Below are 16701 nucleotides of genomic sequence, written 5' to 3' on the forward strand. Positions count from 1 at the left end.
TATTTTCAAAAAATTGCAATAACACATTATACAGGGGTGGAAAAAGTCAGTCTCATCTTGCAAATTTCAGAAATTGAAAGATGGAATTTTCACATTTCAAAACGTTTTAGTTTTTTGTCAATAAATCAAAAACTAAGCATCCTAGAAAAAAACTAATGACATTACGTCGATTGGAAATTTAATTCTCTACAATTGTGGTCATACGTAATTTTTTCATAGGACGCTTCCTTTCGCCTCCAGATCGATTTTTATGAAACACAGTTTGCAAATTTTCCAAAAAATAATTTCAAAAAGTTTTAGTTTTTTGTCAAAAAATTAAAAACTAAGCATCCTAGCGAAAAACCAATTATTCGTTATCATTAAATTGAGTTCAACTCCATTAATTTTTGATAAAATCGAATTTTCAAAGCAAAACCATGCAGCAATGCAGCATTACTGGTGAAAAAAAATGATCCGTGAAAAAATGATCCGCGGAAAATTTTGAATCGGATCATAGATCACGAATCGTTGTGATATAATGATCCGGATCACGGATCACGATTCCTACTGCAGAAAATGATCCGGATCACGGATACAGATCACTCAAATGTGATTCGGATCATGATCCGGATCACGTAAAGATCCGGATCACAACGACCCTGCTGAAAATGTTTAATTGTTTAGTCTCAAAACATACCTACTTATAATTCCATCAAAATCTCAAAATCTCAGAATTTACTGATTAAAATACCTTCCCTATAGGTACATATATCGCTTCGCACTGTTCAGAAAGTAAAAAGGTAACGACGCGTTGCAAAAAATTAGGTAAGTATACAAAATCGCAAAAACGCAGATTATTTGGCATGATTACCATGCTCTTGCATGGCAGACCACCAGCGCGAAATGTCCTCTTTCTCGCCCAATACCACAGTAAATACTCGTTAAATCATTTAAAATCTTACGTACCTCTTTATCTTTGGCGGATAATTCATCTAACGTAGGTCTATGGGAAGTGAGATCATCGGAGTTACCGGATACCTTTTGAGTATCCGAGTGGGGCTGATTAGTATTTGCCAATTGTTCCTTCAGCGCCGAAACTTCTTTTTCAGCTAAAGTAGCTCTCTGGAAAATAACAGAAAAAAATACAGAAATTATTAGCGATGTGTGTACAAAGATATATTTTAACGAATGGTTGAAAATAAAAGTATGGTAAGTGAAGAAAGACCCTAGGGGGACCAGGATTATTTCATACGTATACGTATGCAATATGCATGTATATACCTAGACAGGTGCTTGAAGAAAAAAACGTATTTCTTTTCCTTCGAACACAGGATGCTTGAAAAATAAGATGAGTAAGTACCTAGGATATCTATTTCTAACAATTATCACCTGGGAATGGTACAATTGAATAATAATGATTAGATCGTCAAGTTAAAAAGATGCCATGAAACCGATTCAAGTGTAAAATATTCTAATAAATGCTAAAAAAAAACAAAAAAAAAACGAGCTAATAGACCCGCTATAAAAGACAGGAAGCGATCCACTAAATTATTTCTATTCGGAATCTATGCTAGGTCTGCTGCCATTTGGTATCTCGATACAAATTGAACTGGACTTAAATCCTGGCATCCGGTTATTAGCGCGTGTATTTCTCTAGCCTCTACGTATACGAGTATGTATAGCGTTCTCGACATTCGTGAATAATATCAATCCGGCGAGAATTCTTTTCACGTGACAATCATTTAATTTATAATTCGACTATAAATCAATTCTCTGGCTATAGTGGATTTCGACCGCGAGTAAATAGAAAAACACCCCACAAAAGTTCTTTCATATCTTTTTTTTTTTTTTGAAGTACAGGTGACTATTTTATTTGTATACGTGGTGAAAAAAAATCATTTATGGTACAGCAACTGCGGTGGAATAGTGAAAAAAAACCGCGAAAGTTATTGATAATTTTTTTGCAATAATTTTTAATCCAGCAGAAGTGCATAATTTATGATGCTCTATATTACAGCTCTTAATTCCGAAAATCCATTAAAAGCCGGATCAAACGAAAGCGGAAAACAAGGATGACGTGATCTGTGTTATCTGTTATCAAGCATTTTGTTGTTCTCAGGTCCTATAACAAACCAACTACTAAACCATACCAACCCTAACCCCATCTCATGCACACATATACATACACTACACACGACGACGGTGACGGTGACGACGACGACGACGACGAGGACGGTACATGCAAAATAAAAAACAATACAATATCTCCATTCACCCTCGCTATTTTTCATATCGGTACTCAATATTCATTAACCCCATCCCCAGATATGTCCCTTAGAATGTATCCTCTTGGAAAAATTCGTCCCTTTGTCCCATCAAGATTTATGCCTATACACGTTACGTGATAACAATAACTCATTTCGAGCGTACATTAACGAAACTGGAGGGGTTCTCAAAGAATCAAGTTGACAAAAAAAAAAATACACGCTCTCGCGACAAAACGCAAGAATCGTCATTAATTTTAATTACTATTTAACGGAATGCTATTAAGATAATTAATTAAACGCTCTTATACGTGCATATACGTATAGACACTCAATTCTTAAGTGTGAAACAAATAAGTTTTTGAGGAAATATCACCGCGAAATTTATACGTGATACCGGTATCAATAATCAGCATACCCGCAGTTCAAAGATTTGTACAAGAGATAAACCTGCGACTGCGAGTGCGACTAAACTTCGCGCCACTTAGTCGATTAACCAGAGACTCTATGTTTAGTTAATTCTAATTAACCAATTTATACGTCGACGATACTAGCATTTTGAATATTAATACCTACTACGCTCGTTTGTTTAAACCATTCGCGACAAATTATCGATATATGCGGGATTTATTGTGTACCTTTTTCCAAGAAAATTCGTACGCTTGTTTCTATGGAATTGGCTTGAATGGGGGTTAAGAGCCGGAAGGGGGAAGGGAGTTAATTCCCTTTTGTCACACTATACTGTATGCTGATAGCCGAGCCTTTCCAGAACCATTAACTTAAAAATGGAAAAGAAGAGCCAGATAACTTTTTCTACTCAAAAAAGAGAATGAGCTGAAAGTGGGAAATTTCCAAATCAGAATTACCTATACCATATACCTATATTTTTTCATTCAATTTCAACTTTCATATTGTAGCTAGTAGGTAGGTATTATGCTTCACTTCCTCTCCCCTAAAGGAAGATTTCGTAGCAAAATAGAATGCTACCTAATCAACCATGAATAGCGTTTCAAAATTTAAAAAAATGTTTTCTGCCCATATTTCCTGCATTTTTTTTTTCATTTTTTCCGAATTTTTTGTCTCGAAACAATTTTACTATGGAACCGTTTTTCAAATTTTTCCAAATATGTACTTTAGAAAATCAATTGTACAGAGAGAAAAACAGGAAAATTATCGAAAAACATCCCAATACCTTCAAGAGTGACGACTGAGATATTGAAAATTTAGAGCAATACAACTTGAATGTAGAGCAAAATAAACAGAAATAACAAAGGAGAAATGATTGAAGTGAATTTAACAATTTTCATGTTTTAGGAAATTTATCACGTTTTTACTCGTACCTCAAAATTTCAAAATTTTGATGTAAGTACATACAAAAAATATAAGCAGAAGAACAAATTTTGAAAATGTTTCTTCATCAAGAAAGAAATGACTTATCTAGATAGTGTTAAACTTTGACGTCCTGAAAAACGGAACAAAAAATCGTAATTTATCTAATCATTTTTTTACGAAATGATTTTCTATATGTACTTAGAGGTGGAGGGAAGAGTAGGGTAACATTTTTTGCCTTAGATATTTGAGTATCCATGTACACGTTTGCCTCATCAATTTCAGCCATACTTTACAGCACAAAAATTTTGAAACTCGAAAAAACTTTTCGGGTTGATTAGGTCTTTTAATAAATTTATATGAGGCGAAATCTCATAATTCCATCCTTTATCCGGCGCTCTTTACCTTTTTCACTCCTACATTTTTCACGCTGCGAAAGTACCTACAACTGTTAAAGTTGATGAGTAGGTAATTGCTTTTGCTTTTCATATAGACGAAAATAATCTCAAAATTTGAGAAAAAAATTACAAATACTTAGGTATATTCAACTGAAGTGCTGACTAATGCATATTTCACTTTGAAAATTTGATTTTTCAACAACGTACTCGTAATACTTAATAATATATCTACTATAACAATCTCCGAAAAACAAGCTTCAGGGAATCATATATGACATACACCAACACCTACCACCTACCAACCCCATACACGTGGGTATTCGAAATTAATTTGACATGCTTTCAAATTTACGATAAAATTTTCCACGATATATATATCAACCTTGCATATGTCGAATAATAAAATTTCGCAGTTTCGCCTAGCATCAAAAATCATAAAAAATAACGCTCGTTCTAAAGAAAAAAAAAAAAAAAAAAGAACAGATAGAAGCAGACAGACAAAGATGAAAATAAGAAGAACGTATACCAAAAATGCTCTTCATAATGGATTTATAAATCACACGGTAACAGAAATTATGAAATATTCAAAGTTATTGAAGGAGTTCCTATATATATATATAAGAAGTTTAAAGACTGCGCGCCGAGAAGTTGGATTGGATAAAGACAGAAGAAGCGAACGTGGTGGCAAAGAAGAAGATGCGGAAAACAGATTCGTGTTACGGTGCCGTCGAATAACAGGAACAGATTATAAAGGCTCACCCCTATCTTTTGTCCTTATATGCAGATAGGAATAAACGCTGATGAATGGGGGTTGAACGAAGGCGAAAAATTGGATGTTACAGGGAGGGGGTGAAAGAGTTCAAGGGGAATAATACTGCTGGGAAATAAGCTTAGGTAATTCTGAGGGTAAAGCTCGCCTCTTGCTTATATACGAAAAACTTATAATAATGTATTTGCGAATTGATATATGATGCTATTTATATTAGTTTTTTCTTTCAGTTTTAAGTAAGAAAACTTCCATAACGAACTAAAACATCTTTATATCGGCCGTCGACTTACCCTTATTTTATTTTTATTTTTTTGCTCTTCTTCTTCATTACCACCACCGCCATACCGCGAGTTATGACTTATTTCGTATTTTTTAAAAACTTACTCTCTCCTCTATTTTTTTTTACCATGTTTTTCTTCCCATCGAGCGAGTTTTCATTAATATTCTCGTATATATAGTTTTTATTATACGAATAACTATATTCGTTCGCCTAATGTTGTCATTTTCGCCAACAGCTTAATACAATACGCTTTAAAAAAATTCTGATAAACTTGTAAAACCCCGAAATTAAGTGTCTCCTATTTTTCACTCGAATGACGTTTAAATTAACACTCGGCAGTTCTATTTTTAAAACTAAATTTATCGAAACACACGATTTAATGCGAACAATTTGTCCAAGCTTATATACCTATATCACCCGAGAGAATAACGTTGTATAATTTTTTTCCTCTTCTTTTCGCGCCATTCTTACATTTTCCTGTACGAGATCTACCTACTGTAATATGCTTACGCAGCGAATTATTCTACCTAAATATACCTACCTATACGTGTGTGTGTGTGTGTGTGTGTGTATTATTAAACCAAATGTATAAAATTTTACACACTTTCTTATTACATAAGGCGTATCTATGCATGTATAAGTTTTGGAAATAAACCGCGCATATAAATTCGAATTAGAGCACAACGAAAAAGTTATGGTAAATGAACCAAACGCTAAATTAAATAATAATTAAACCGATGATTTTTATTTTGTTAATTATAGTATATCCTATACTGTAACGTAATGCAATTTGCCAAACATACTAAATGATGTGTTTTACCTATTATTTCTTAATGGTAGGTAGGTACTAGGTATAGTTAACAGAAGACGAATTTATCTGCTTGTACACCTACCGAATACCATACACATATGAAAAGGTAGCCTATACCTATAGTATCTTGCTGGCTAATTAACAAATTCTTTTCTTATCTCTCGTCTACTGACTACAAAGCGCAAATTCATATAGTGTATAGAGGAAGTGGGGAAGGTAAAATCGCTTTATCAAGCAATACGATCAAAGTTTCCTATTTCGCTCGTATTTACGACGATGCTTCGAATATCTACGTAAGAAAAAATGACACAAGAGGGAGGAGTTTTATCCTTCTCATAAAAAAAAAATGAAAAAAGTCGAGACAACTGAAAAAAAGGAAAGAAAACTATTGCCCTGCAAGCATCTGTTTCATTATCGACAAAATTCATCAACGAGAAAAACCGCAAAAAAAAATGAAAAAAAAAACGGAGAAAAAAACACTACACGTATAAGCAGCAATGGCATGAAAACGAAACGAAAGGGTTATACCGTATGCCTAGAAGATATGATTACGAGGAATTGATTTTACTTTGAAACGTTTCAACGAATTATTTCGCCATCGGCATTTTAGGGTTGGTAGAAAAGTAAAACGTATACACGACAGGGGAATGGGGATGGGGAGTACGAAAGGATTGCAAAAATGGTGGTAGCGCAACGTCACATTGGCATTAAAGGCAGATTTTGCAAAAGAGAGAAAATACTTTAAGAGATAAGTTTGATCCGACGTCAAATGATCCGAAATATGCCGCCCACCCCCTACCATTTATAGACGAATACGTTGAGGGTGAAGAGGGAAACACAAGGCGAAAAAGGGAATCGGAATTACAAAGCAGCCAAGTTAAACCCTCTTATACTTATTTCAACCCTTTGACTAGTAATTAGATGTTTCAATACGTGTTGGCAGAAAAGAGAGAAAATCTTACCCCTTTTATATTTTGCGGTTTTTCGTAATCACTAGCGCCATCTACGAACGTCTAGGCGAAATTTTCCCTCGAGAAATTTTCGGCTATGGTTTTCATATTATGGTATTCAATGCATTTTATATCTATACTTACCTATTCTATGTACCTACTTATGTCTACGTACATCAAACCTACGTTTCATATTAGCATACCTCTGATGAGTCTGAGTCGTCGTCGTCGTCGTCTAGGAAAATGTCTACGACAGAAACTCGTAGCTATATGAGTTGAAAATGTACTACTCAGCATTTCGTATTTTTCTCTCTCAACCGCGGGCAGACGTTCAATGTACCTTCTTATCCTTTTATAGTAACAAAATCCGTAGAATCGGCCAGTCTACCGTGCACTGAACTTATGATTAACCGGAAATCGTCGCATGGAAATTCTTTTACCGATTGCGAGCACAGTTCACTATATCTACTTACAGCAATGTAAATCAGAATATCGCTTATCAATGCATTCGACATTTTTTTTATACCTACCTATACGTAAGCATATTCGCACGAGTACATCGGCAATGCCAATCAAAATCGCCGACAGTTTGATATTATTCGCAATTTCGCACATCAATAAACTGATAATGAGGTGCGCCTCGCCTCGCTGGTTTCAGATTATCGATTACTTATACTAGCGTAATTGCAATCTTAATCCTTTTAGGTATACATATCACGATACACGTGTAGCTTCCTATAATTTATACTATTTACACGATAATGTTTGAACTATTTTTTTTTTCAAATCTATGTGTATTTACACAGATATAAACGATGAATCGACTGATTCTTTTGTTTATGAAATCAGATACCTTCTTGTTTCTCTGTCTCGCGAGCTAATTGAATTCGAATAGGTAGATAGATATGTATAAGAAAAAAATGAATTCGCGTGTCTAACCTGTCTACGTCGCGTCGTTATATCGCCCTTTGATATGAAATTATCGCGTGTTACACTTGGCGAATCGATGATACAAGAAGTACATAGGTACCTATCTTTATAATACCTTTATGCACTTTACTTTTGCAAATTTCAGATCGCAAAAATGTTCTAGTAATTTCAGGTAACCCTCCCACTAAACTAACTTCAACATCTATTTTTTTTCATGGGTACATTATGCAACATAATTAAGCTTTGAATCCAGACTTTCAGAGACAGAAAATCTAGTACATAGGCATTTTCCACGTCTAGAGCAGTAAAGACCTCAACAAACAGCGAACCAAGAAAGGGTACTTTGCGAATCCAAAAACAGCTAAGCACGATTTTTTAATACCTAGTACTTACTTCAGAAATTAGTTTAGTGGTAGGTACGTTTTTATTGCTTCTACGGAAAAATTACACATGTGCAAAGTTGTAGAGAACTAAACTTCCAATAATTGTTACAATGTCGTTATTTTTTTTTCTAGAATTGCGTAGTTTTTGAGCTTATCTCAAAAAACTGAAATCTTATGATATGTGTGAATTCAATTTCTATTTTGGAACCTACCTACAAGCCAACAGAAAATACACCCCCTCCCAATTTACCTACAAGTTGATTATCATTTTGAACCCATGGGGTTGAAAGTATGCCTATCACCAAACAGAGAAAAACTCCTGATGTTTTTTTAAACTTTTTTTTTTTCAGTTTTTCATGTCTCAAAAAAATGGTTTCTCTCAGTTCTCGCCTCTTCAGATAACCCTCTTTCAGTTTCAATCCTCTATCCTCCACTCCTCATGTCTACACAGACATAATACATATACCCACTTATACATGTAAGTACATATGTATGTAATTACAATAATGTAGTATCATTTCTATAAAGCAATATATCTATTTCCTCTGTTTTGAATGTAGGTAGTGATATTATAGAAATTATTTGATGATATCCATTCAACAGGAAGTGATTGATATTAATACACAGATAATACAAGAACGTATTTTTTTTATTTGAATTTTTTTATCTATGTTCCTCGTGTCTGCAGTGATAACCAAATTATTGTATCTATCTGCTGTTAGATACTCCGACAATGATATTAGCGATTTGTGCCTTTTTAATAAAATATTTGAAGTGTTGCTTCATTTTGTGAACATAGAAGTAGAAATAGGTCCTTGAAAAGAGGGTGTGGGTGTTACCTACAATACCTACATATGTGTAGGTATAGCTACTTAGGTACAACATCCATCTCATACGATATCACGCATTTGTTGAACTCTTCTTATGAATTCATTATTTTAGCAGAAGGGGCATTTAATTTCCCAAGTGGTTTTGCTCCTGTGTTTACTTTTTTCCAAAGAATTCCCCATAATTCTTTCAATAAATTTGATTTGATTATACCCTCTTTTAGGTACTTGCAATTGGTAAATAATAAAAGTATAGGCAGGTAAAAGTTGAAATTTTTCGAAGTTGAAAGCTGTTTTTTCATTTTTTTTTTGTTCTGAAAAGCATAACATACCTACTTATGCTTGGCACTGAATTAGAATAATAATTACCCACCTACATTTAGTGGATGTGTTTAGGTGATTTCCTTTTGAATAAGTTTTTTTTTCAATCCAAACTTAATTTTCCAACTAGTCATAAAATTTCAATTTCAAACTTAGTACCTAGGTATACTTTTCTAGAAATTCTAGCTTAAAGACTAGTTTTTAAAAAGCAAGCTCTAGTTTTATTTTCTGTACTTTCATTTTGGCTCCAGTGCACGTGAACATGGAATTTGGATTCAAGTAGAAGTTGAAATTGATTTCACTTTGATTGGTAGAGAGGTAGGTAGGTAGGTAACATCAATTTTTTCGTTTTGATTTTGCATTTTTCCTTCATCACACAAACTATTCCGCAATACAGATCTACCTATGCATATATTTTTTTTCTCATTCAACTCCAGTAATTATTGTGGGATCAACGTACAAAGATAACTTATAAGCTTATGTTAGCATTAATTAATTACCTTGTTCATAACGTCTTATAGAGTGTATGGAAGTCTGGCAGACATTAAAATATGTGTACACCTAGCATTTTAACCAGTTTGATGATCTGTACTAGTCTTGAGAAAATCAAAAATGCAAAATCCACAGAAGTTATAAGTTGAATTTATAATTACTTATACTCAACATTCTCAATGAATCATTCCTACCTACCATGAAGTATACAAGCATAATCAGAAAAGAATTAATAAAATAGTTAGTTCAGGAAGCTGAATGGACATTTTTCAGTTTATTTAATTAAGTATATGAATGGCGACCATTTGATAGCAGTTCTTGGGTCCATGACAACCAACTAGACATGGTAAGTATATGTAAGACTTACAGAAAATTTTCCACATCCCCTCCCCCCACTAAAGCTAGTAAATATCTTTTTCTTCAAAAATTGAAGTCAAAAATGAGTTGTTCACAAAATAGAGTTTTTTCACAAGTTTTATTCATATACAAAGAATCCCCCCCCCACGCCTGAAAAAATATGATTTAATTTTCAAAAAATAAGTTTAATTTTATTAATAGAGAAGTTAATTCTGATAAATTTCTTCTAAAGAGAAGTTATCTCAACTAACAAATTTCCTTTAAAAAATGAAAACCCAAGTTTTATTTTTTATTTTTTTAAATTTGAGCTTGAAAACAAATTTGTTTTGTGCAAAACAATTTTTGGAAAGTTTTTTTCTCTAATGGTTGGAGGGTTTTTTTAAAAAGCAAAATTTAGGAACTTCTGTTTGACGGAGTTTCCACTCTCCTTTTAAAGATAGTTGTCAATTCTTCAAAAATTGAAACCATATTATACCTACCTATAGGTATGTTTTTATTTATTTTTCTTCGAAAATGACAGTTGCATTTTCTTTTCAAAATGAAGTTAGTATTTTCTTTCCAAACATAAAGTTAGCATATATCTAACTATCTATACTCCATTCTAAAACAAAATTACATTTTCATTTTCTGTTTAAAAATAATTTTTTCATTTAACCTTTATTATCAAAAATTATACCATTATTGCATTTTCTCTTCCAAGAATGAAATTATCAAACTTTTTTTGAAAAAGCGGGCCTGAGGAAAATTGTCCCACTGCCTCCACCTCAAATCGATGGCACTGATCCGAGCCCAACTCAATCACAGACCACATAGTTATCTACACAGCTATTTCAATGATGTCTGGATGAATTACAATAATTACAAATACAATTTGCAAAACCTACATTAAAAGGTAGCATATAATATAATAATAATACATACGTAATCATGATCATAAAATGCAAAATTGCTGTCAAAAGTTGATAAACTATAAAATTTAGCCTTTATTCAAATTAAAAAAGCTGTCAAGCGCGACATTCTTTAGCCTTCTAATTCTCCCACATGCAGCATTGGCGATGTACTTACTTACTTGAAATTTGTGGTATTCATCGCTCATGTAGGGAAAAAGCCTTCATTATAATTTTTTATTGTTTTAACTGATGTTTTTGATCAGTGACGTACCAACAATTGAGACCTCTGATTACTAAACAAAACCCTGCATCAAATACGTGCTATTCGCTGTTGACAATTTAATAAATGAAAAAGCCTGCTGTCTTATGGCAGTCATCAGTACTACCACCACCACCAGTACACAAGTACTATTCGTAGAACATATAATATACGAAAGATGCACGTGGTCGCGTGCGCTATTTTAACGACAAAACACATAGTCTCCTGTCTGCTGCGCTGAAAGAAGAAAAAGATCTTTTCAATTCAGTGTGTATGAAAAATGTCAACATGTCTAGCATTCGCAATAAACGATTCAATATTTTTTTTTGCGTCATTAATGAATAATGATGAAAACTTGGTTGTAAAAATTAATTTTCCATCCAAAACGGTTTTCATACTTATTACCTATGGTTATTCTATGTCAATGTGCACTGCTGCGTTATTTTTATACAAATGGACCGAACCAGTTTTATTCATCAGATAGGTATACTTAACTACCATGCGAAGATGCAACTGTTGGAAACACTGAGCTCAATGCTTGGTACTTATAAATTTATAAGATTTTTAGTTATATAAAACAGACCCCTTAGATAACATCGCTATGCTATACATATACTTTACTCGTATAATATTCGGAGTTAAAATAGTGTTTTTGGGCGGTATCGCCATTCGCCAACTTTTAACACGAGTGCAGGTTTTATATCCTAACGAGTTGGGAAAAAAATCTATCAGCCATAGAGAGAAAAGTGTATTCCACCTTGGTACGTCCCACCTCGACTGCCGCTTCCACTCGGACTGATCGACTCCGCCTCTCGCTAATAACTTCTCGATAGCGTATCGTATTGTATCCTATCGTATCGTCATTCTTTGTTATTCTTCGCTTCTAGGGTACGCGACGGTTGCTTCTTCTATGGTTTTATATTCCGTCAATACCTCGTATTTAGACGCCTATGGCGCCAAGTAGGATTTTTTTTAACACTCACGTCGCGCCGTTTGTTTTCTCAGTGATAATGTCGCGTATGTCGCTCGATGATTGTTTTCTCCGAGCCTTTTCTCTTCCTCTTTCTTCCTTCTACAAGCTAGTAGATGTACGGACTATGCGTCGAGATGAAATATGCTCATGAATAAGCCTGTTTAGAATCTGCTGCTGTATAGTCTTGGAAAACATATCTAATAAGCATATGGAATGCACATATGTGTTGACGTTATTCTCATAATATGATAAGATAATTCATGGAATAAGTGGCATTTCTTTCAAAGTATAGGTTCATAAGCACATCGTTTAAATATTTTGGTAAATAGCCAATGAACAAAGCTGGAAGGAAGATTTAGACTAATTGAGCGTAAAGTTAAGGTGCAATTCTGAAATTCTACAAATTACCGATACCTATAATAGATTTTAGTAAAGTAATCGCTATTTTGTTTTGAACCAAAAAATCTCATCAACATACCTGTTTATGAGAAAAAAACGTAGACTTGTAACTTGAAATGTGAGCCCATCACAGTGCTGGTAATTTAAATTGATGAAATTACGATATATACCAATGGTTTCTATTTCTGATAACTGATAAGGTAGTAGGTACCTAAAGTCGTTTTTTAAAACACACTGAGAAAAATTTATGTTGGAATTTATACTATAAATCATGAGATTTTGGATGGAGTCTGAAAATTTGACAATTTTTACTATAAATTATAGTAATTTTTGATTTTTTTAATAAAATATAGTAATTTCTCTCAAAAAGCATTGCACAAATTACTATAATTTATAGTAAAAATTGTCAAATTTTCAGACTCCATCCAAAATCTCATGATTTATAGTAAAAAGTGCAATACATTTTTCTCTGTGCACACTATGACACTATATCTACACAATAAGTACATATACCCAAGATACTCAGTTTTTACCTCTACCTATACCTACCCTTGTTCAACCACCTATAAAGCAGGAAATTACTTACATTTTTTCCCCCAGAATGCACGCATTTTATTTTAAGATTCAGACACTTTCCAAGGCTGAAAGTAGCTACTACCTATTTACTCTAAATTCTTTGCAAAAAATCGTTCAACCCAGCGCCAGAATATTATCATAAGGCATTGAAGGGCCAATGAACCTCACAAAAATTGAGTAAGAACCGTAGGAGAAAACCGATCTCTGAAATGAAATCACCGAAATCAGGACTGAATGTCTTCAAAAAATCAGTAACAAACCACTGAAACATTGGTAGGTAAAATACTTTCATTTCGCTTCATTGATTCTTTTCTACGTAAGATGCAATTTGAGCTGAATTTCAGTGTTTTCCCCAAATTCAAAATTTCAAAATTGACAGCAAAATCATATTATACGGATTACCAGCGAAAATATCAATGTATTGTTGAATGATGGTCAGTGATCAGCTTATATAGTCTTACATCGTGCACACCTAAAGGCATCATAAATACATCATCCAAGTAGTTACTAGTGCATTACATCAAATCACGACAAATCCCAACGTCAACGTCCCCGCGGCCGCAGTTATATCACTAGTATAGATGAAATAAACCAAGATGCTGGAACGAGTTAATTAAACGCCGATTATTGCAGGAGCAGGGAAACCTGCTTTTTTTGAATTGAACCCCCTCCATGATAGCGGGATCAAATCATCCTCCATGGCAACCTTGCCTCGATGAATGACGTGATAGAAAAACTGCCGAATCGGCTCGTCATTCCGGTTGTTTACAATTGAAAATCGATGCCTTCTAGGTTCGTGTTGCCCATTAACGAAAGCCTTACACATAAAGAAAGAACCAGATACGTGAAGCATACTCCGAGGAGGGGGGGGGGTGAGAAGAAGCGAAGTAAACTCTATTATGGCGACGCGAAGAGGTTTGAAACTAGTGTAATGCAAATCACCTACAGTCCGCTAGTGGTTTCTGACGAAACCGGTTCTGCCTGAAAATTATGAATCTTAAAACTACGACTGACATTTGATTAATTTTGTTTCTTGTTTTCCATTTGATTGTAGTTGAGCTAGGTACTACGTATACGTACGTTTACACACATAGGTACTCTCCTTCTATACGCCAGAGATTTAAAATCAGTTCGGCCATATTTCTTGGTTTCCTTTACCATCGCGTCTCATATCGTCTATTAATCTATCTATAAGTAAATCCGAGACGGAATAATACTTCCAAGAGTAAAATCGTGTTGGCACTTGATTTATACCTATTTAATGACGGCGATCGGAGTTTTCAAAATAAGAGTAAGATTTCATTTCTTTATATACAGTACTCCTATATGCTTTAACTTATTATACGTATCTATACCTATCTAAAATAAAGACTATGCGATACAGCAGCAGCACCGGTGACGTCGCTTCGTATTCCTAATTTATAATTAATTTCCAATGCGCCTTGTGTAACCTGTTCGTCGCGTAAGCGTGTTAATTTCACGGATGCAACAAAAAAAAAAAAAAATGGCAATTGAATCCGATGTTGGAGGCAGCAAACAAGTTGTATTGTTTTTTTCTCTCCCTTTCCGCGTTAGTTTTATATACCAATGCTAACGTCTGATTTATACTTTATTATCCGCCATAAACGAGTTGTCTTTGCACCTATTCTACATCTTTGGCAGCAAATGTTTCAAGACGTATGGCAGCAACCAACGTATGCTGAATACAACATGAATAACAGTGGTAGGTAGACCACATATCGGCTTCATTTATTCTAAGCAACCGTGTAGGTTCCTCGTTGTCGGACATTTTTCATTTTTTATAATTTATCAGCCGTGGTAACGATTAAAATATAATTTAAAAAACGAGCCTAGGCACGCTCCTCTATTGTACAAATACATACATATTGGTAAGTGTACATAAGTTTTTTCATAGGTAAACACTGTATAGTCGGAGATTGATTGCCTATCTTCGATATCTGCCATCAAAATGGTATGTTTTGAGCCAAATTTTAATCAGACGTTGAGGGATTCATAACACATACACTTGCACAGAAATTTTTAATCAAATTGGGCCAATAAACAATGGCAACATTTGGTAGCTGTGTGAGAGTGGTAATATGACAAGTATGGGAAAGGGAGTCAGGCTCAGATTAACCAATGAATGGCTGCTACAGAAGATTTTTTTGAAAAAAGTATGATTAAAAAAATCACAAAACCATTCAACTGGAACAAATTACCTACTTCAGGATCATGATCCTTGTACACATACTTGTATGTGGGTAACTACCTACATCAATAAAGCATCATAATGTGACAGGTATGGGTTCATTACAACCCCTCGTGTATACTCATAGCAGCATCACAGATGAGCACATCATCATCATAAAAATATATTCACAATACGAGTATAGACAGACAAAACATGACCCATTTCACTTTCTTCGAATACCTAATCTAAAAGTGTAACAATTTTTCTCGGCGTATATAATGCGTATACATATGAAACGGAAATAAACACTTCGAAAATCACCGAGTAGGGATCATCAAAAACGACATTTCGAGACGTCTTCATTTCTGACACCCGAAATATGTGTAGATTTTGGCAGCAAATGCAGTCGGCAACTTCATCAAGCAACCATCAATATCGTCAAAAATATAGCTCGACTAGTCGGAGAAACGGGCTATTACTGCTAATAGTAAATGGTCCCTTCCTCCCCAGTCACTGCCTCTATCGCATGCGATAATGAAAAGCAACCATACGGAATGGGTTAGGCAAAAGAAAGATGAGGTTAATTTAGAACGTATATAGTTATTTTCGAAACACTTTAACAAAATGTACACCTAATACGAGGAAGTGGAAGGTAAGTACGTTTCACGGTTATAGATACACAAAGTTGATCCATTTCAATTCTCATCTACACACAAAGAAGTATCCTCCTCATAAAGGTAGGTTTTAAAATAATCAACTTATCGATACCGATACCACTTGATGAATTCGGAAAAAAAGTTGTATTTCATAAAAACTATCTGGAACAGGCTATACAAAAAAAATACCCATGCAATTTGCTATGTAAAATTTCATTTCTGCAATGTGACATTTGAGTGTTTTATTTTTCTTGTCAGCCAATAAAATTTATACAGATGAGGAATCATTGAATCAAACCATAAATTGAGAGTAATCACACATTTTCAACCTGGTTAGGAAAACTATTATTTTTATATTACAAATAAATTTCGCAATAGGCTCATTAGTTGTTTCCAAAATGGGGAAAAAATCAAAACGCTGTAGATGTACAAAAAATTCACTCTTGCTTCAAGGTTTCTATATATAATCTTGTATATTATAAAATGTCTTTGTAGATATCCACTGCAACAAGCAGGTGAAGCGTTAAAAGGATGAAATGGTACAATAATTACAAGTAACATTCTCTAACAAGAAGTTCATACAAAGCCACCTGTTGCCTTCTCAACATGCCAAACTAACTCAAAGGATAACTTGATGCGAGAGTTTCGATATACTTGAATGAATTAT

At 34.1% G+C, this 16701-nt stretch overlaps 1 protein-coding gene across 4 annotated transcripts in view; it reads right to left on the reverse strand.

Moving 5' to 3' along the window:
- The window catches only part of cut (homeobox protein, cut), a 90529-nt gene that overhangs the window by 48719 nt on the left and 25109 nt on the right, over positions 1-16701 (reverse strand). For all 4 annotated transcript variants that reach the window (XM_065345138.1, XM_065345137.1, XM_065345140.1 and 1 more), the window contains exon 3: positions 946-1101. In XM_065345138.1, coding sequence (XP_065201210.1) covers positions 946-1101 — 156 coding nt within the window. The remainder of the gene's footprint in view (positions 1-945; positions 1102-16701) is intronic.

The sequence above is a fragment of the Planococcus citri genome, chromosome 1 (genome assembly GCF_950023065.1).
Source record: "Planococcus citri chromosome 1, ihPlaCitr1.1, whole genome shotgun sequence".
Lineage (NCBI taxonomy): Eukaryota > Metazoa > Arthropoda > Insecta > Hemiptera > Pseudococcidae > Planococcus > Planococcus citri.